The 22479-nt window shown below is 42.4% G+C and overlaps 1 protein-coding gene across 3 annotated transcripts in view; it reads right to left on the bottom strand.

Moving 5' to 3' along the window:
• Window positions 1–22479, bottom strand: part of CTSB (cathepsin B) — a 58562-nt gene that overhangs the window by 7526 nt on the left and 28557 nt on the right. For all 3 annotated transcript variants that reach the window (XM_085862372.1, XM_085862373.1, XM_085862374.1), the window contains exons 6-8: window positions 18847–18932; window positions 12685–12831; window positions 1007–1123 (exon numbers count right to left, since the gene is read on the bottom strand). In XM_085862372.1, coding sequence (XP_085718498.1) covers window positions 1007–1123; window positions 12685–12831; window positions 18847–18932 — 350 coding nt within the window. The remainder of the gene's footprint in view (window positions 1–1006; window positions 1124–12684; window positions 12832–18846; window positions 18933–22479) is intronic.

The following is a 22479-nucleotide window of genomic DNA, read 5'->3' as shown; positions in this document are numbered from 1 at the left end:
GGGAAGAGTGGGATTGAAAAGAGTGTGGGAGTTTGTTCCAAAGGTGGGGAAAAAAAGAGGAACGAAAGAGTGAAGGTGAGCAGTAATTCACGATTTTGGTAGTTTTACCAGAAGGGGGTTGCTGGCGGACATTGAGTGCCCTGCGGAAATATGGTGGGGACAAATTGCAGACAGAGCAGGGGGCCGAGGCCAGAGAGGAGACGGTAGAAGACAAAAAGACCACCGACCTGCCTGCGGTGAGAGAATGAGAGACCCAAAGACTCAGCCACACCGTGGGAGATACCAATGATCCTAAATTCCTTGGTTTCCATAGTGAAGCTGAGAAAGGTGAGAGGCGGGAGCACCAGCCCAGAGGGGAGAGCAGTACTCCATCAGGCTGTGGACGAGAGCTTTGTATATGGTCTGGAGCTCAGGTGTGCCAAGGAAGGACTTCGCACGATGGAGGATGCCCAATCGGCGACTGGCTTTGGAGGTCAGCTTGAAAATGTGGCTTTCCCAGGAAAGATCATGGCAGATAGTGTTCACAGAGAGACAGACAGACAGGGGGGAAACATAACCTCCACCCACCTTCGGTGGCTGAGATAAAGATTGCAAAGTGTTCCACCAAGAATGACCCAACATCACATTTTCAGTTTAAAAAAAAAAAACTCATTTTGTCCCCTGTGACCCTAACTCCTTACCCCTGGGGCATGAACTAGAGGTCAAATCCAAAAAAAATCATTACATTGTTCACGCGCCCCAAATGTTGATTGCATAAAAAGTTTCATTTAAAAATGCTTTAAAACGTGCCCTTAATTTTTGGTTTTTGACCCCGCCCTATGGCCCGAGGAGGGCGGGCCAAAAATGATATTGCTCTAACACCTTATCATGTGGGTTGAAAGTGTTTTGATCATAATCACCAAGTTTGGTGAATTTCTGCACAACTGTTTCAGAGGAGATGTAGACAGACAGACAGACAGCAATATCCCCCCCCTTTTTTTTTTAAAAAGCATGGAGATAAACATACCTGACTTGTAGTGCAAGAAATCTCCATACACGCTGAAGTCAGCTTCCACAGGACCATTCAAGTATATCTCTGTTCGTATCTGTTCCTCGTTTGAGCTAATACTGTAGGATTTCTCACCTATAAATAAATAATAAAAAAAAACTGCCATCAGGTAAAATTAATCCTCCTCGAATGGAGCAAATGTGGACGTCATCAAAACTTCATAATTGACAATTAACAGTTCTTGAGCCTACACAGGGGTTCCAAACTCGGTTCTACCTCTGGTTTCAACCCCAATACTGGCCTTAAATGGCCACCCAAGGCCAGCAGACGAGCACGTATTTCAGTCTTACATACTCCGGGCTGAGCTCACAGTATTACAAATCATCTTCCTTTACCTTATGTGATATGATATGTTGTGATCAACAGAATTTCCTTCGAAAATGATAAAAATTGTAAAGTGCATTTCCAAGAATGTTCCGCAGCACATTGCCCACCGCAGGTGGGCCGAGAAGCCCAGAGGGTGGGAGTGCCCGCTAGTAACGATAATAAATGAAGTACCACAAATGACAGGTGGTTACACAGAGCACCAAATAAACGACATGTTGTACATATTTATGACTTAAAAAGATAAACCAATTGTAAAAAAAATCAAATTCCACTGCTGTTCTAATGCAATTACCCAACGGTTTAAAATGAGTGACATTGCAAAAGACTCAATTGATGAAGTGAGGAGTGGCAAGCGTGTCAACTGTTAGCACAAGAGCAATGCACTTTGCAAGTCCCTTGCTTGTGTTTAATTTGCTGCATTGGTTAAGTTAGGCAAAGACAGCAGAAAATTAAAATAAAAAATTAGCTCAACCTGCAGGCTACAAAATTTGGATTTGGCAATGGTACCCACACAAAGGTCCACTTGGTCAAAAATTACCACGGACCCACAAGAGTGCAGATGGGTCTGATGTTGTCATGATCTTCTGAATGAAGATGTCAAACTATTACTACTCCCTCCCCCCCCCTCCTCCTCCACTTCTCCCTTATTCCCAGTTAGTGGAGACTATGGAAGGTCATTCCCATTGCAAATACTTGGATGTTGCTCATTTAAGAGCTTTGGTGGACAAAATGAGGAAAGGGATTTGTTAGAGCATAGCGAGTGTATGTGGTCAGGTGGAAGGGTCCTTAATAGAAGGGGGTGGTGAGATTTGCAGCAGTTCTTGAGAAAGAAATTGGGATTTATTTATTTATTTTTTAGACAAGAGACTGAGGAGGTTGATGGAGGGTTGGAGCAGCAGAGGATGGTTGATGGAAGGGAAAGGTTAAACATGTTTTATAAAAATGCCAAGAGCTTGAATGGAAAGATAGAAGAGCTGGAAACGAGGATGGATGGTGAGGGGTATGACATCGTTGCTGTAACTGAGACATGGTTTATCGTGAGCAATCCAACTGGAGACAGAAATTCAAGGGTTGAGTATAAACAGTCATGGCCAAAAATATTGACACCCTTGCATTTTTTCAAATAGCTCACAATTTTCTCGAAAAATAAGTTGAAAATGATAAAAGTATTTTGTCTCCACAATTCTATATTTCAGTGTGATTATTACCGAAGCTTTGTTTTTGATTCAGAACTTAATATATCCTTTTAAATCAGAAAATTAAAAAATGGCATTGACAAAATTATTGAAACCCAAGACTTAATATTTGGTACCACATCTTTTGGACAAAAATAATTGCAGTGAAGCACTTCCTACACCTCTCCACTGACAGTCTGGCCCACTCTTATTGTGCAAACTGCTCCAGTTCTCCCAGATTTGAAGGATACCTTCTCCCAACTGCTGTTTTCAGATCTCCCCACAGATATTCAATGGGATTTAGATCTGGACTCATTGCTGGCCACTTCAGAACAGTCCAGCGTTTTGTCTTGAACCATTCCTGGGCACTTTATGTAGTGTGTTTGGGGACATTGTCCTGTTGCAAGACCCCTGACCTTCGACGGAGACCCAGCTTTCTGACACTGGGTTGAACATTGTGCTCCAAAATGCCTCCTTGGTAATCTCCTGATTTCATGATGCCATACACACATTGAAGGCACCAAGTGACAGAGGCAACACAGCAACCCCAAAACATCACTGAACCTCCTCCATGGTTGACTGTAGGGAAGGTATTCTTTACTTTGAAGGCTTCATTTTGTTTTCTGTAAATATAGAGATGATGTGCTTTACCAAAAAGCTTTAATTTGGTCTCATCTGTCCACAGGACATTCTTCCAGAAGGATTTTGGCAAATTCCAGTCAGGCTTTCTTATGTTTCTCTCTCTCAGCATTAGGGTCCTCCTGGGTCTCCGACCAAAGAATCCCCTTTCATAGAGTTGGCGACGGATGGCGTGAGTTGAAACAGTCAGACCTTGTGTCTGAAGGTGAGCTTGAATCTCTTTGGCAGTAGATCGAGGTGCTTTCTCCACCATTCGAACAATCCTTCACTGCAATCTTCAATCAAGTTTTCCGTTGCGGTCACGTCCAGGGAGGTTGGCTAGTGCCATGGACCTTAAACTTCCTGATAACATTGCGTACGGTGGACAAAGGAACATCAAAGTCTCTGGAGATAGAGTTGGAGCCTTGAATTGTCCATGCTTGGCAATAATCTTGTGCCTGACCTCCTCAAACAATCAAACTCTGGTGTTATTTCTTTTCTCCATGCTCATTGCGGTACACACAGTGACACAAAACAGCAGAATGATTCCTTTTCTCTAATCAAACTGGTTGAATGAGTGATTTGTATATTGCAGGCACCTGCAACTCAACACAGGTGAGTTCAATTCCAAAGTAAAGGAGAATCACCTGCTTGAAATATAATTATTTCTAACAGCTTCTAAAAGGTGCCAATAATATTGTCCGGGCCATTTTAGGATTTCTGTGTAGAATAAGTTAAGATGTCGTAATTTTTCCAGCTTTTTTTTGTTTTGTTCCACTGCAAACCAAAGAAATAGATATGTAGACACCAAAAGATTTCTTAATTTCAACAATTTTCTGGAAGAAATGCTGCATTGTTTGGAAAAGTGCAAGGGTGCCAATATTTTTGGCCACGACTGTAGGTGTGACAGGAAAGAGAAAAAGGGAGGTGATGTGGCAAACTGGGTATTGTGTTGAGAGAAAGTCATGATATTAAGGAAGGAATTGATGGAGGATTCTGTATGGATTGAGATTAGAGATTGCAGGAATAGTAAGATACTTGTAGGATGCTTTTATTGGGCTCCTGGTGTGAGGGGAAGAGCAGGAAAGATGGATATGTGAAGAATTCAAGAAGTGTGTTGATTATGGGGGATTTTAACTTGCCTTGAGATAGATTGGGTCCAGGAACAAGGAAAGGGCAGAGCAGATGAAAAAAATTTTTTCGACATAAAGCAGGATTGGTTAACCCAGTTTGTAGATGAGCCCGTGAGGACAAATGCAGTGTTTGACCTCCTTTCAAGTAATGATCTCAATATGGTGGAGAAGGTGGAGGTGGGAGAGCAACAAGCAGCCACAGTATGTATGTATGTATGTATGTATGTATGTATGTATGTATGTATGTATGTATGTATGTATATATACGCTACTCTATTGTTTGACGTGAAGTTTGGGATAGTAGTGTAAAGCTGTTGGATTTTAAGAGGAGAAACTGTGATGATATAAGTGATTGGGAGATTTGGATTGGGTAAAGTTAATGGATCTGTGGTCTGCATTAGAGAAATGGACAATCTTCAAGGAGAAAATGTGTACGGTGGAGAGTAGGCATATTTACAGGACGTACCATCTTGATTAACGTGTTGCTGAAAACAGAGCATTAATCAAAACAGCACTGAATAAGGTAATTATAACATGGCTGCAATGGAGATGTGTTCTGGACAGTGCTATTTCTTACCTGTGTATGATATGAGCACTTCATTGGGATATTGGTTATTGCACAAATAATGATCATGTGCATTTTTTTGAGTTTTGAATCAATTTATAAATAAAAGCAATAATTTTTAATGACAATGACATTAAAAAAGAAAATACAAGTTACGGAACTATACAATGTATTCAGTCGGAGCAGCATTAAGCATTAAAACTCTCCTTAAACAAATTATCTTGGTTGAAACTAATGAAGTATCACCGTCGTGCCGGTGGGACTAATGTCATGAAACTAATGCCATGTCCCACCGTCGTGTCAGTAGCGTGCCGATGTCCTACCCCAGTGGAGGGAGAAGAGGTGTTAGACATTGTGGGTTGTTGGTGAGGTGAGATCAGTCATCAGCAGACTAACACAGGTGTTTGATTTACCGCTCAAATCACCTGTGTACATGTGCTGGTATCTGGGTAGAGATTGTTTGACAGATTTGAACGATGGCTGTTTCTTCTGCTTAATTGCAGGGATGGCATCCTCTCTCAATCACGGTGGATAACCACAACATCTAGCCATCTCCATTGTTTCATAACAGTGCTCTGCAAAAGGTTCCGGGCACAAAAGTGAGCATTTTATCGGCCCAATCTATACTCGGGTATTTCGGACAAACCTCGTCCAATGTCTGGCAACCTTAAGGTCTTTTGGCTATTGGTGTAGCATGAAACCATCTCAGTTTGTATGACAACACCGACCTGCTCCATTTCTCCCAGATTTGGGAGAACTGTTGGGGTTAGGGTTAGCATTACTAATGCTAACGACCCAACATAGCATTACGAACAGCTCGGGACTTTAAAAGCACTTCACAAATCGAGGCTTTATGGGAAAGTGGACAGACAGTAGCCACTCCTGAGAAAAAAGGCACATGACAGCATGCCTGGAGTTTGCAAAAAGGCATGTGAAAGGCACTGAGAGCATGATTCTGTGGTCTGACGAGACGAAAATTGAACTCTGGCCTGAAGGCGCTGTCACACCTTGACGATTTAGCCAGAAATGGCAACGTATAAAAAACGTTAGCATACGCTGAACCATTGATGTTTTTTAAGTTTTGGGCGTATAATAACGTGTTGGACGTATGCATAACATATTAGTAACGGGCACAGAACGTTTCGTTGTCTTATAGATAACTTATACCAATGAATGCTTAGCCTGTTGTCGGCATTCACAACCTATGCCCAACGATAGTTTAACTTAAGGCCCGGTCACACCTTGACGTTTTAGCCAACGTATGACGATTTTTGAATTTTTTTTCTAAAAGGCTGGCACACGTTGAATACGTTATGGGTAAGTTTTGATAACATTGAGAGCACGCTGAAAAACACTGCCATACGTCGTTGTACGTTGGCTTTAAACGTTGTACTTTTCGGTTGTCCTCAAATTTTTTCATGCTTGAAATTTCACGACGTATGCCGGCGTATGACTCACACGTTCCGCTGCTCTGGCCACAAGTTGTAGGCACGGTCTGCGATCGTTGACAGACGTCAACACATGCTACTTGTAAGTTGATCATAAGTTGAGACACGCCGAGGTAATGTTTAGCGTACCCGAAACTTATTTCTAACCTATGATTAACGTGTTGTTGGCACGTTACGCGATCGTTGCCACACATCGACAGACGTTACTTTTAAGGTACTCATAGGCTGAAAGACGTCGGTATAATGGATCGTCCTTGCGTCAGCGTCCACGGCCACGGCCAGGACACTTATTTGCAGCATTCTTCAAACTTTTCTTTGGCATGACGAGGATGTTCACACTTCGATGTCTAGCTTGGCTATGATTCCAATTGTCCATCGGCAGCGTCTATTTAAAATAGTCGAGTTTGAGTGTTTTAACACGTTCAGAAGAAACGCTTCAAATTTCCAAACTCCAGTGTCAAAAAACAAAGGCGAGTGACAGCAATTTAAATCGTTCATTGTAAACAATGAAAATAGTTGAGTGGTACAGTTTAAAAGTCGTTGAGTGTAAAAAAATCCAATTGTTGAGCGCAAGCGTCTACTTTCAATAGTGGAGATGCAGCCATTTAAATCGTTGAGTTTATCATTTAAATCGTTAAACGCAAGGACGATCCATCATAACCCACACCCTCCCCCTCACACTCACTTACTACTGCCAACATGAACAAACTACTACTACTACTAATACTAATACTGATACTGATACTGTTACTGCTGACATGGACATCGACTCAAAAAGGAATCGAAAACACTGTTGGGTTCCCCTTTTATGAACACCATTTTTATATACCAATTCCCAAAACCGCTGGGAACACGTCTTTATATGGCAGTTGTAAGCTAGAAACACGTTCATTTTTTTTTTGTCGACCGGAAGACATCATTGGAATACGTCTACATACGTCGATGTGTGTTGGGACTACGTAAAGAATTGGTTCAAAGCACGTCAAACATAAGTTAGAAATGTTTCGCGTAAAAAAAGACATTACCGCGACGCGTTTCGACTTATGAGTAGCTTATAAGTAGCGTTTGTGGACGTGTGTAAGCGTCCACATATCGTGTGTAAAACTTATCCCCATCGCATGCGGAACGTGTGTCATACGCCGAGTACGTCGTAAAATTTTGAACATGTTTAAAATTTCTTGACATACTCTACTTACTACGACGTATGATAGCGTACTTTAGCGTTGTACTCACGTATACCAAACTTACTCATACCATATTTGACGTGCCCCAACGTTTTAGACACATTTTTCTTCGGTCGGCATACGCTGGCAAGATCGCCAAGGTGTGACCGCGATGTTGACACTTCCATTTCTACGGCAGTTATGATTCGAATCGTTGTGCGTCAGCCTTTTAATAGGCTACGTCACGACATCGTCGGCAATGCGTGCAACGCGCTATGCCTAAGTTAGACTATCGTTGGGCATCGGTTGTGTAGGCCGACAACAGGTTCAGCATTCGTTGGTATAAGTTATCTATAACACAACGAAACGTTCTGTGTCCGTTACCAATGCGTTATACATAAGACCAAGTCGCTATGAATACGTCCGAATCTTTAAAAAAAAACATCAAAAGTTCAACGTAAGCCAGCGTTTTACATACATTTTAATACGTTGCCATCGCTGGCTAAAACGTCAAGGTGTGACCGGGCCTTTAGGCATAGCGCGCTGCACGTATCGCCGACGAACTCGTGGCGTAGCCTGTTAAAAACCTGCCGCACGCTGATTTAAATCATAACCGCCTGAAAATTGGAAGTGTCAACCATGCAGTCACACCTTGACGATTTAGCCAGCGTATGCCGACCTATGAAAAATGTGTTTAAAACGCTGGCACACGTCGAATACGGTATGGGTAAGTTGTGTATACGTTAAGAGCACGCTGAAAAACGATGAAGTACCCTGTCATATTTCGTGGTACCTTTAGTACGTTGTAAAATTTCAAGCATGCTGAAAATTTTACGACGTACTCGCCGTATGGCTCACACGTTCCGCTACGCTGGGAATAAGTTGTAGGCACGTTATGCAATCGTTGACACAAGTTCCTTGTAAGTTACTCATAAGTCGAAACACGTCGTGGTAATATTTAGCATACCCGAAACTTATTTTCTCCGTCAAGGCACATTTTTTTTTTCTCCTTGGCTCCGTGAAGGCACGTAACGAAATATCTGAAGTTGTTTTTGTTGTTGTTTTTTTATTATTATTATTATTTTTTTTTTAGTCTATCACGAATTTTAAAATATATTCTGACATTTGCTTTTAAGTTTCGACGTCAACGTGACAATTTCCTGAAACAGAAAATATTCACAGAGGAGGAACTAAGAATAAGACATGAGCAAACTGAAGAGGCAATCGGACGTGACGTAACGGCACGTGACGAAATATCGGAAGTTATAGTTTTTTTTTTGTTTTTTTTTTAAACGCTGCCAATACGCCATTATACGGTAGCTGTAAATTAGAAACATGTTCAGCAAGTTCTGTGGTCGTCCGGAAGACGTCAATCAAATACGTCTACATACGTCAATATGCGTTGGAGGTACGTTACACATAGGTTCAAAGCATGTTACTCATAGGTTAGAAATAAGTTTAGGGTACACTAAGCATTACCTCGACGTGTTTCGACTTATGAGTAACTTACAAGTAACGTGCCTCGACGTGTGTCAACGATCGCATAACGTGCCTCGACGTGTGTCAACGATCGTGTAACGTGCCTACAACACGTTACTCATAGGTTATAAATAAGTTTCGGGTATGCTAATCATTACCTCGACGTGTTTCGACTTATGAGTAACTTACAAGTAACGTGTGTCGACGTGTGTCAACGATTGCATAACGTGCCTACAACTTATGGCCAGCGTAGCGGAACGTGCGAGTCATACGCTGGCATACGTCGTAAAATTTCAAGCATGCTAAAATTTGAGGACAACCGCAAAGTACAACGATGAAAGCCAGCGTACTACGACGTATGGCAGTGTTTTTCAGCGTGCTCTTAATGTTATCAAAACTTACCCATAACGTATTTGACGTGTGCCGGCATTTTAACCCAATTTTGCATACGTCAGGCATACGTTGGCTAAATCGTCAAGGTGTGACAGGGCCTTGAATGCAAAATGCTACGTCTGTTGGAAACCAAGCACAGCTCACCACCAATCTAACACCATCCTTACCATGAAGCATGGTCGTGGCAGCATTATGCTATGAGGATGCTTTTCAGTGGGAGACTTGTAAGGATCGAGGGAACAATTAATGGAGCCAAATACAGGCACATCCTTGTGGAGAACCTGCTTCAGAGTGCAAAAGACCCAAGACTGTGGTGAATATTTACGTTCCAACAGGACAATGACCCCAAGTATGCAGACAAAACAACACTGGAATGGCTTCAGAACAAGAATGTGAAAGTCTTTGAGTGACCCAGTCAAAGCCCAGACTTGAACCCCATTGAGAATGTGTGGAAAGACTTGAAAATTGCTGTTTACCAACACTCCTCATCCAACTTGATAAAGCTTGAGCAATTCTGTAAGGAAAAATGGAAGGAAATCCCCAAATCCAGATGTGTAAAGGTGATACAGAGAGACTCAAGAAGACTCGAAGCTGTAATCGCTGCCAGAGGCTCTTCCACAAAGTGTTGACTACAAAGTATATTTATTGATGCAAGACATTTCAGCCTTTAATTTTTAATGAATTTGTAAAAATTTCTAAAAACATGTTTTCACTTTGTCTTTAATGGGGTATTTTGTGTAGATGAGTGACAAAAAATTAAAATTTAATCAATTTTAAAATCAGGTTGAAAGAGCAAAATGTGATAAAGTCAAGTGGTGGGAATACTTTTTTGGAGGCACTGCAACAACTCGGAGTCAGGACAGGTACTAAAGGATTGGAACATAGCAAATGTAAAACAATTACTTAAGAAAGGATCCAGAGAACAATTGGGGAACTATAGACCTATTAGCTTGACTTAATTGGTAGGGAAGGTGTTGGAGACATTAACTTAAGGAACAGATAGGGAATAATTTGCATAATTTCAAACTAATTGAAAGGAGTCAATATGGATTTACCAAAAGGAGATAATGTTTAACAAATTTATTGGGGTTCTATGAAGCAGTTTCTGATTGGGTGTATGAGGGAAGTGCGGTGGACATAGTATTTCTAGAGTTTAAGAAAGTATTTGATAAAGTACCACATAGGAGGTTGTTAACCAAGGTGAAGGGGCTTGTGGAGTAGCTGAGGTAACTAATTGGAATGGAAACTGGATTAGTGATAGGAAACAGAGTGAGAGGATGTCTAGCTGGGAGATTTTAAGTTGTGAGATAACTTGGGGATTAGTTACTGGTACCATTATTGTGAGCTCATCCCCTGCACAGTGGAAGATGGGGTTTTGCAATTGTGTGTGTGTGTGTGTGTGTGTGTGTGTGTGTGTGTGTGTGTGTGTGTGTGTGTGTGTGTGTGTGTGTGTGTGTGTGTGTGTCATAACTTTACCATTTGAGCTTTTGACATCGAATTTTCAACAAAGCTTTATTATGAGAATATGGAGAAGACAAATTAATAATTTTGTTTTAATAATTTGTTGTTTGTTATTCTTCGACAATTTTTTTTGGCCTTTTTTCGCTGTTTTTTTTTTTTTTTTCTTCTTCTCAGCAACCACTTGTCTGATTGACACAAAATTTTCAGGGTAGGAGTAACCCCCCCCCATCCCCCCCATGGAGAATATTTGAATTGTGATTGTGACGTCATAGGTCAGGTGGTATGGCAGGAATCTTGGATTGAACGCAAAAAATTAAAACATTATATCTCTGAAACCCTGATCATAAAAATTTGAAACTTGGCACATCTCATCTGACTCCCAATGGGGAATAAAGGATTGTAAGGTTGACGTCATTCTTAAAGTGGTAAATTTGCCATAAATGTTTTCATCGAAATCCTTGTTTACCATTGAGATTCAGTGTGTATGTCCAGACCGTAACATTTTTTTACCAATTGAGCTTTTATCATCAAATCTTCAACAACCCTTAATTATGTGATTGTGGAGAACACAAATGAAAATGTACAATTTTTTTAAACTGGCGTTTTCATCAAATTTAGTTCAAGTACAAAGTGGACACGGACAGGCTTTGCATTTTCAGATGCTTTCCAGTTAAAATTGAAATCAATAATTTGGATAATGTGGTTGAGTTGGCGCTCTGGATAGTGGGGTTAAGAGTCTGCTTTCTAAACTTGAAGATGACACCAAGTTTGGAGGTAAGGTAGACAGCCGAGAAGGGGTGATCACATTCAGAAAACTCGATACTTTAATAGATTTACAGATGGAGTTTAACATGAAGAAATGCAAGGTGCTGTGGATGGGTAAGAATAATGAAAATAGAGATTACATGATGCAAGGGGAAATTTTTGAGCACGTCACACAGGAGAAGGATCTGGGGGTGGTAATAGATACGGGAGGGTAAGCAGGTAGCACAGTGCCAGGCAGCTATAGGTAAAACAAATAGGGTTTTAGGTTGTATTCGGAGGGGGATCAATTGTGAATCAAAAGAGGTGGTGTTAATAATGTGGAGGAATTTAGTGAGACTTATCGTGTTCGGTTTTGGTCACCACATCTGAGGAAAGACATAGCGACCATACAGCAGGTACAATGTTGAGCTACTAGATTGATTCTGGGCCTAACTAGACTCAGGTATATGAGGGGCAGCTGAAGAAGACGGGACTTTAAACATGAGAAAGGAGGTGATTGTGAGGGATCTGATGGAGATGTTTAAGATAATGAAGGGTGTGGACAAGATAGGTGCAGTGGAGTTTTTCCACCAGAGTAGACAGTGTAAGGACCAGGGGCCATTGCTTGAGGGTAAAGAAAAAAAAAAACGATTTGGATCTTTAATTAATCATAAAAGTTAAGTTTCTATAAAGCAGGTTACAACAACAAGTTGTAAACATATAAAGCAAGTTACAAGCAGTTGTCTATAAAGCAGGATATTGCAAGTGACAATTGTTAATTTTCCTTTTGTAAGCTACAGGAAGTTGTTACGATCCTAAAAAAAGGTTAGCTTGCTTACTCCACCCAGATCTGACTGACACATTGCATACTTTTATGTTTATACAATTTATAGGCTCAAGGAAGAGTGAGCTCTTGATAAAAGGTCAAACTTGCAGTTGAAATGTCAAAGTGAATTTTGTTTTTTGACAGGTAGCACTTTTTTTTTTTTTTTTTGCGGTGCAATTCCATCCAAGAACGTGGTAATGGTAGAGGTAAATGACACAAGAGGTTTATATTGAGCAGACAGTATGGTGAATAAAGACCATGGGAGGTTAGTGGAGACATCACAATGAGGCAAAAATGAAGTTACCAAAGTGCTTGTCCTTTTCATATGAGGGCGAGTAGCCTCGGCTGCACATGTGTTTGCACTGAGGTGTGTCTCCACGCTCACTGGAACATTGTGGGCGAGATCCATTAATGTGGTGCTCACATGGTGGAAATGTGTATGGGCGACACCCTGAAGATGACAGGACGTACACAAGATGATTCCAATTATACATTTAAAATTCCCGAATTCCACAAGACTTCCTGCAATCAAGACTTCCATCCATTAAAATCTGATACTCCTCCATAGACATTTTAAAATATGCAAATAAATTTATGAGGCAATATGTATATTAGCCTAATACTGAAAATCATATATATATATATATATATATATATATATATATATATATATATATATATATATATATATATATATATATATATATATATATATATATATATATATATATATAATCTGGGTGTTGTATAGGTAACAGATTGCCGCTTTGATCACTCCCGATTTTTCCCTTTTCGTTGCTATCAAGATATATATATATATATATATATATATATATATATATATATATATATATATATATATATATATATATATATATATATATATATATATATATATATATATATATATATATATATATATAACCCCAGCCACCTGGGTTTAATTGTTTAGGTAAGAGCTGATCTTCATTTTTCATTTATATGTTGACCGCATTTGACGTTTACATGTGGTACGTGCTCGGGAGCCTCATTCATCTGCATTTCTGTCTGCACTGTCGCTGATGATTTGCCAAATGATGAAACCGGTTCAACAGCTGAGGGTCTGTGTAGCATTGGGATTGTCATGTCTGTACTATTTGTGAATGTCCGGGAAGGGTTTGAAACAGCAAAGGACTTACCTTGGTTAGCCTTTCATGGTTGCTCTATGCAGATTTTTAGACTGGAAGAGCATGGGAGGAGTCAATTTATATGGGTGTTTCAAAGAGATTGATGAAACTTTGACCTCCTGTCATTTCTTTGTTTTTTGACCTATACCGTTTTCCTTTTCAGGGTTTGGTGGTGTTATCATGGTTTTTGTTCCCTGTGATTTCTAGCTCAGTACCTCAACTATGCCATTGACAGTGAAGCAGAAGACAAATGTGGTGGCTCTGTGGTATGAGACTAAATAATATGTAGACAACCGCCGGAGGTTCTGCCGGGAATATGACCTCAGAACACGTGATGGACCCACAAATTGTGCCATTCAACGTATTGTGAAACATTTTGAGCACAAGGATACAGTGCACAACCAGAGCAAAGGCAACAGTGGCAGGCCAGTTTCAGTAACCAAGAGCCAAGCTAACATCAACGCCGTGCGGGATTCTGCAGTGGACAGTCCCAAGAAGTCCCACCGCCGGCACTCCTGGGAGCTAGGCATCAAACCAACATCAGTTTAGCGTATCCTCACTAAAGGCCCTGTCACACCTTGACGTTTTAGCCAGCATATGGCAAGGTATCAAAATGTATGTAAAACGCTGGCATACGCTGAACTATTGATGTTTTTTTTCCAGTTTTGGACATATTCATAACTAGTTGGACGTATGCATAACGTATTAGTAACGTACACAGAACGTTTCGATAACATATAGATAACTTATATCAACGAATGCTGAGCATGTTGTCGGCGTTCACAACCTATGCCCAACGATAGTCGAACTTATGCATAGCGCGGCAGCGTATCGCCGACAATCACGTGGCGTAGCCTATTAAAAGGCTGCGGCTCGACGATTCAAATCATTAGCGCACTAGACATCGAAGTGTCAAGCCGCTGTCACACCTTGACGATTTAGCCAGCGTATGCCGACGTATGAAAAATTTGTCGAATACGTTGTGGGTAAGTTTTGTATACGTTAAGAGCACGCTGAAGCACGCTGGCATACGTCGATAGTACGTTGAGTACGTCGACAAATTTTCAGCATGTTGAAAATTTTGACGTATGCCAGCGTACGACACACGTTCCGCATACGCTGGCCATAAGCTGTAGGCACGTTACGCGATCGTTGACACACGTCGATACACACTACTTGTAAGTTACTCATAAGTCGAAACACGTCGAGGTAATGTTTAGCGTCAGTGTCCCAGACTCCTTTTTTTTGTTTGTTTTGTTTTCTCTTCGGTATGACGGTGATGTTGACACTTTGATTTCTAGTGCAGTTATGATTTAAATCGTTGAGCGGCAGCCTATTAATTATATTATATTATAACCGCACTAGAAATAGAAGTGTCAACATCACCTTCATGCCGAATAAAAAAGCAAAATTAAAAATTAAAAAAAAAAAACAGGGAGTCTGGAACACTGACGCTCACCATTACCTCGACGTGTTTCGAGTTATGAGTAACTTACAAGTAACGTGTGTCAACGATCGCGTAACGTGCCTACAACACGTTACTCATAGGTTAGAAATAAGTTTCAGGTATGCTAAACATTACCTCGACGTGTTTCGACTTATGAGTAACTTACAAGTAACGTGTGTCAACGATCGCATAACGTGCCTACAACTTATGGCAGTGTATGTGGAACGTGAGTCATACGCTGGCATACGTCGAAAAATTACAACCATGTTAAAATTTGTCGACGAGCTCGGCGTACTACGACGTATGCCAGCGTGCTCTTAACGTATACAAAACTTACCCATAACGTATTCGACGTGTGCCAGCGTTTTAGACAATTTTTTTCATACGTCAGCATACGCTGGATAAATCGTCAAGGTGTGACAGGGCCTTAAGGAACTGAAGCTTTTCTCATGCATCATCTCTATTCGGCATAAACTGAGTCAATATGACATGTGTAGGTTGACCTGATATGTACAGTTGGCTCAGTGACAGGATGGAGCGGTACACAAACTGGATCAACCTGATCTGGTTCAGTGATGAAGCCCATTTCCACTTGAACGGTGCCATCAAAAACTACTACATTTTCTGGGGGGCAGAACCACCTGAGATCACCGAGAGGTACCTGAAAGGGCCTAAGGTCATATGCTTCTGCACCTTCAATGCCAGATGGTGAAAGCTAGGGCCTTACTGGTTTGAGAATGACAACAGCAGGATAGTGACGATCAACAGAGAGTGCTACCGGGCCGTGCTCCAGAAGTTCAAAAATGATCTTGCCCAAAGGGTCACCCCCAAACCAGCTCAGCACGACGTGGTTTATGCAGGATGGTGCACCCACACATACCGCTGGTGACCTCATCACTTTCCTGCGGCAGCTCTTCAGAAACCGCCTCGTTGCCTTGGGTACCGCTCATGACTGGACACCCCATAGCCCAGACTTGAATCATCTGGACTACTGTTTCTTGGGGGCTGCCTAGGACTCTGTCTATGCCAACCGCCATGGCACACCATATGATCTGAAGTAGGAGGTGTCAGACTACCTCGAGGCAGTGCCACATGAGACCTACAAGAAATTTGAACAGAACTTTGGGGTCACGATCAACGCCTCTCTGAACACATCGAGGGGCACACATCGAGAATGTCAATTGCAAAGGATTTTGCGTAAATGCCAATTTCAGACATTGGGCTCTCACCAACTCGAGCAGTGACTAACTGCAATAGCAATCAGTGATCAAAAATACCATGTCATAAGCTTTCAATCAATGTTTGGTTCACATTCCGAGATGTATGTGTATATATTATATATATATATATATATATATATATATATATATATATATATATATATATATATATATATATATATATATATATATATATATAGTTGCGAATTCGCGCCCGCCGGCGTGTGGACGGCCACGTGACTCGAATCGCGGCACGTCGCCCACCGGACGGACAATTCAGTCGTGACCCTCTCGGACCAACGCCGGGAGCGAGTCACGGGTGGGGGTTTAATCTCACCACGATCGTGCCAATTGCCCACCCGCGCAGGATAGGGTCGCTCGCCAAATTCGATCCACCTCAGTAGCTGCGCGAATGGTCGACCGGGCGATCGCACCATGCCACAGGCCGACTCCGGACACGAACCGCTTAAGCGGTCCGTTCCGTGCTACAGTGATAACCGAGCGGTGTTATCGTCGGCCTCGACGGTTCCGATTAATTATCGGGCGTATTCAGCCCACTACGAACTCTTTACGTGAAGCAGGATGGAGGGTCAATTAAAAGGAAGGAGACGAAGCGAAACGGGAAAACAGTTCAACACAATGCACATTTATTCCGCGGCACACGGAAAGCACGTATATACAGCCACAATAATCAAAATGCACATGTAAAGCGAAAGCAAGAGTTAAACCGAATACGCATACACACGGCAACACTTATACAGTTCTACTTTACAGACGGCGCCAACACACATTTATTCAAAAGCAAAGGAAAGAAGCCACCCTCATAGACAAGGGGGCAGACGGGGCCCGTGGGCCTTTATGGTGTGGGACTTGGCAGACCGAATGAGTCCCACGAGACCATTGCAGGTTACCTGCACCCTCGCGGTGCGATGGTGGGCGAGCTCTCTCCGGCGCTCCTTGTACGAACGCGCAGGTCTGCGCGACACAGCTGGCAGAGCGGCGCCTCCAGTCCGTGTCCCCTCCGCGACGTCCGGACTCTCCACCGACTGCAAGCTCCAACGAGCGGGTCGCTCTACGGACTGCTTCTCCAAGACCCAGATGGGCAGAAGACCATGAACCGCCGACTGACACTGACACTCTCACCGACTGCCCTGATCTGAACTCGTCTGACCTCCTCTCAGCGGCGCCTCCGTGCGCCCTTTTATTTCCCCGGCACCCCGCCCCTCCCTTCGCAGCACGCGGGGGGGGGGGACATTCCACTCGAGAAATCGGGGTGGGAGTTCCAACCGTCATTCTTGTTTACCAGGGAAATCGGGGTGGGAGTTGAGTTCCAACCGTCATTCTTGTTTACCAGGGAAATCGGGGTGGGAGTTGTTGTTGTTCCCCTTTTGTGTTCATGGAGATGTTGACGGTTGCTGGCAGAGTGGTGAGGATGGCGTGGTTGTTGAGAGGCAGGTGTAGTTTTGGTTGTTGTGAAGCGGCGTTGTGATTGGTGGTTGTTGTGTGATGGCGGTTGAGACGTGGTTGGTTCAAAATAAAGATATAACAGAATAACGCCTAACTCAAAGCGTCGCAGCCCGAATGAATATCATAAATTCCCTCGAGACAACGGATTTGGGGCTAACTAAACATGTAATTAGAGATATCTCACCTACGGGCCCTTCATGGTGTAATGCGAATTTCCACAGCCGTAACTATATATATATATATATATATATATATATATATATATATATATATATATATATATATATATATATACATACATACTAGTGGGGTGTGCCTACATTGTGTAAGCATACGATCCTTGTTGCCCCATTGTCGGGTCGCTCACCTGCATTTAATTTTTCATTTATGGATGTTGTCCGACAATTCTGTGAATTTTTCTGGTGTACCCACTTCGATGCCCATCGGCACAAAAAATTTCAGCTTTCTGTCACCCGGACGGTACTGATCTTTAATATCAGTTAGTCAGTCAGTGGTTAGAAAGATATATATGTATGTATGTATATATATATATATATATATATATATATATATATATATATATATATATATATATATATATATATATATATATATATATATATATATATATATATATATATATATACATATACATATACACACATTTAACTTTCATCACTGGTTGCTCAGCTAGGTGTTTGTGCCTTCACTAAAACAAACTTGGCACTGCCTGTCATACACTTATTGCAAACGTATACTATTGAAATAACCAGTATAATCTAAACCCAATTACCCCGAAGCCATATTACCTGTTGACTTGTTGAACCCCCCAAAAAATTAGTGGTTAACAATACTATACAACTGCTGTCAACTTTGTACCAAGGGAAATTAAAGTCGCACTTCATTTAGGTTGGTAGAAAAACCAATTGGGCCATAAGAAAAAAACTTTACTTTCCTAAAATGCAATTGCTTCAGAAACGAGGATCAAGTGACCTTCAGCAAAAAGCAGTTACAAAGCTTCAAAAGCTAAATTGTCCAGCAGAATCTCAAGCCGTAATGGTAGGAAGGAAAGGTGACAAGCGGAGATTTTAAGAATAGGAAAAAAAATTCAAGGTATCAATCACAATAATAATGACGACGACGCCGACTACACAAACTTAAGGTACCTTGTTTACTTGCATAGTTTCCACCTGTTACCAGCCCCGACCGAGTCCAGAATTCCCAAGCCGAAGCAGGAAAACCACCGTTACACCTAGGATGCAAAAAGGCAAAAAGAGCTTGCTTGAACATTTAATATGTGAGGGAGGAACTTTAATTGCAAGAGCGTTATGCAGCATATAACAAAACTTGCCGAGCAAAAACAAAAACTCAACAATAATAGAATCATACGAGGCGTTAAAACAACAAACAGACATACACCGCCGATATTTTAGGATGCACTGCCCCAAAGGCAGACACACAAACATTAATGACTCAAGGACGTGGAATGGTGGTTGTTACCAACACATGATTGGTGTTTGCATCGACACAATCAATGTCATTTGCCCAACACCCCCTAGTGTTGCATGTGTGAAATACTTCACTGCTGGATTGACAGATTGCATCATAAATATTTTATTGTTTTTTTTTATTTGTTTGTTTGTTTTTTGGATACACCGTCGAGGCTCGTTTGAGAGCAAACACACAGCTAACGCCTTGAGGAACTCCAGCCTGGACAGGAAGAGGGGATGAGAGAACTCCATTTCGGGCCACACATTGGCTGCGGCAGGAGAGGAAGTCCGCGAGCCATTGGTGGAGATGCCCTTGGATACCAAAGGAAGAGAGTTTGCTGAGCAGAGCAGGGTGCCAGACTATCGAAAGTACGTGATATGTCTAGGGAGATTGCTCTGATTTCATGTCTGGCATTGAAGATCTCCATACATTGTTGGAAGAGCAGAAGCAGCGTATCCAGGTTAGAGTTACCTGGTCTGAATCCAAATTGATAATTGCAAAATCAAGCCATTGGAGAAGTGGAAGGATTTAATGTCAGAAGCAATGATTGATTCTATAACCTTGCTGATGATTGGGAAAAGGCCGATTGGTCTGTAGTTGTAGGGGTCTGTTTTCGCACCTTTTTATGCAGAGCGCTCATGTTTACTGTTTCCAAGCAGATGGCAGGTGACCTTGAGCAAATGAGAGGGTGAATAGAACAGAGAGAAGGTGAGAAAGAGCAGCAGAGCAGGTTTGAATGACACGTGGGCTGATGCCGTCCGAACCAGTTGCAGAATCTGAGTCGAGGTTTGACAGCAAGCTCTCCTTCTTTTCAGGAGAAAAGGACACAGAGTCCAGGAACAGCAGGGTGCGACTGGGTAAGGTGGGTCCAAAAAGTGATGGGTTTGGGACGCAAGATTTAGAAGCAAACACGGAGTTTAGGCAAACAGCCTTTTCACGTGCAGTGTCGTGTGTGGCCATTTGAGGTAAGGGAGGCAATGGAGTGGAAACGTCCACCAAAAACAGACTTAACTAGACGCCACCAGGATTTTGAGGAGAGAGACAGGTTTGAGAGTTCAGACTTGAGCTTAGAAAGATGTTGTTTTCTGTCTCTCCTGAGGGTAGACACACACTTGTTCTGAGCTTTGTGGAAGAAACTGAGATTGCCTTCAGTTGGATTAGCCTTCCATGAAGCGAATGAAAGTTGTTTCAGAACTGCCTTGCCAGAAGCTTCAGTTTGCCATGGGCAGGAGGTATGGTAAGACAGCTGAAGACGAGATGGGATAAATCTGTGCATGACAGAGAGCAAGTTTCTTTGAAAGAATTTCCAGGATGAGTTTATGGCGGAGGAAGTAGAGATGGGAGACCAGTCTAGAAGTTTGATAGCTGCTTGGAGACCCTGTCAGTCAGCCTGAGTGAAATTCCAGACTCAATGGCACTGAGGTGGTTCTTTAATAACAGCCAGAGAGATGTCCACTTTGACAAACATGTGGTCAGATGAACTGATGGGAGCGGAGGAAGAACAGCAGATATTGTCAGGCAAATTTGTCAAAATCAGATGCAGAAGAGATGGAGTATCGTTGGTTGAGATCCGGGTCGGGAAGTTGACCGATTGAGTCAGTCCCAATGAGTCGCAGAAAGCTTTTGCTGAAGTGCCATTTCAGGTCAGGGAGGTACCCACACCCAGCCAACTGTCATGATGACAATTGAAGTCACCACATATGAGGAAGAGAGAGATGGGATGAGAGGATAGAAGTTGGTCCATGTTTTCAAAGAGTGAGATGTAAATGGAGTCATCATTGTTTGGTGGACAGTACAACACACATATAAACATGAGGTGGGAATGGAGGGGAAGCCATAGCCAGAGGCATTCCTGGGGTTGTGGGGAGGAGAGGGCAGTGTATGGTGAGTGAGGAATAGAGTCTTTGATGAAGAGAGCAACTCTGCCGCCAGGATGAGGCTCAGGTTTGTCATACCGGAGGAGGGAGTAACCAGGGAGAGATACTAGGGAGTCAGGGACGTCTTGAAGGACGAAAGATTCTGTTAAGCAGATTATATCTGGTTTGTCAGTTGCAACCTGTATGGAAAGATCTGTCAGGTTTGAATGAAGGCCCCGGATGTTTGAGGAGAAGGTAAGGAGAGTTGTTGAAAGAGTGTGGGGGCATTTCAGAAGAGCTAGGGAAGAGGGCAGGATGAGGAGGAGAAAAGGCTCGGTGGTGATGGGTTGAGGTACAGTGGGGAGTAATAGGAGAATGGGCAGAGGGCAGTTGAAGATTGGAGGGGGAGTGATGAGATGGAAGAGAGAGGGTGAGGGAAGGAAGCAGCTTTGTAGTGAGGGAAGGAAGCAGCAAATTTACTTATGGATGAAAGTCGGCTATATAGTGTATTATAACCAGTTGTTCACAATGGTATAACTCTTCGAGTCCATAACCCGGCACGAAGGGGTGAAAAAAGGGGTGAAAAGTCAGCGATTTCGTCGCGAGCTGTGTAGGGCGGTGGCCAAACTCATTGGGCGTGAGAACCAATCAGAGGACGCCACACGGGTCACGTGACAGCTCTCCATTCGGAGAAACTTGCGTGAGGAGGCAGTTCAAGATGGCCGCGCCCATGGATAACATGTGGTGATCGGCCGAAAATATTTTCATTTTTTCAACATTTTTTGCCGTTTACAAGACATCTAAGGAATATGAAATGCATCGTACATGTGAGGGCAGCCCCACGCACAGCGAAACTGATAAAACTGGGGCACAAAAGCTGGTCAAAAATCAAGGAAAGTACGAAACTCTGGTGTAACGTGGACGTCGATTGCCCAGAAAACGAATAGGCATGGCAACGTTTGGAAGATTGGGAATGTGAAGAGTTCCCCACTGATGGTGGGTATCACCAGTTGTGCTATAATGCGTTTTGCAACACAACAAATATCCAGAGGAAGATTGCCCATCATGGTAGTCGGAGTGCTGATGATGCCTCTGCCAGAGAAGTGCCCATTCCTGTCAGCCAGCCGACAAGAGACCGACCAAAGAGAACAGGGTTGATATCTCATGTTTTGCCGAAAGATAGATGTTTAATCTGCTACAAACCTCAACGATTATTCAAGTCTCATGGTAAGTCGCAACGCAGTCGGATGATGATGGCTGAAACTGAGGATGGAGGCAAGTACCGAGAGGAATCTAGCCAAACTTTCATTGATGTGCAAGTATATAAAGACTACGGTTGATGTCAATGTGCTGCGATTTTACATTCAGTTCTAAAAATCTCAAAACTTTCTTTCCAGGGCTCCTAAGGGCAGCTGCAGAATGCCTGAAACGTGAAGACATACTGCTACAAAT

This window comes from Eptatretus burgeri, chromosome 17, assembly GCF_056783735.1.
Source record: "Eptatretus burgeri isolate ZD-2024b chromosome 17, Ebu_testis_v1, whole genome shotgun sequence".
NCBI classification, from domain to species: Eukaryota; Metazoa; Chordata; class Myxini; order Myxiniformes; family Myxinidae; genus Eptatretus; species Eptatretus burgeri.
The sequence above is the reverse complement of the archived record's forward strand: the minus strand, read 5'-3'. Positions and strand labels throughout refer to the sequence as shown.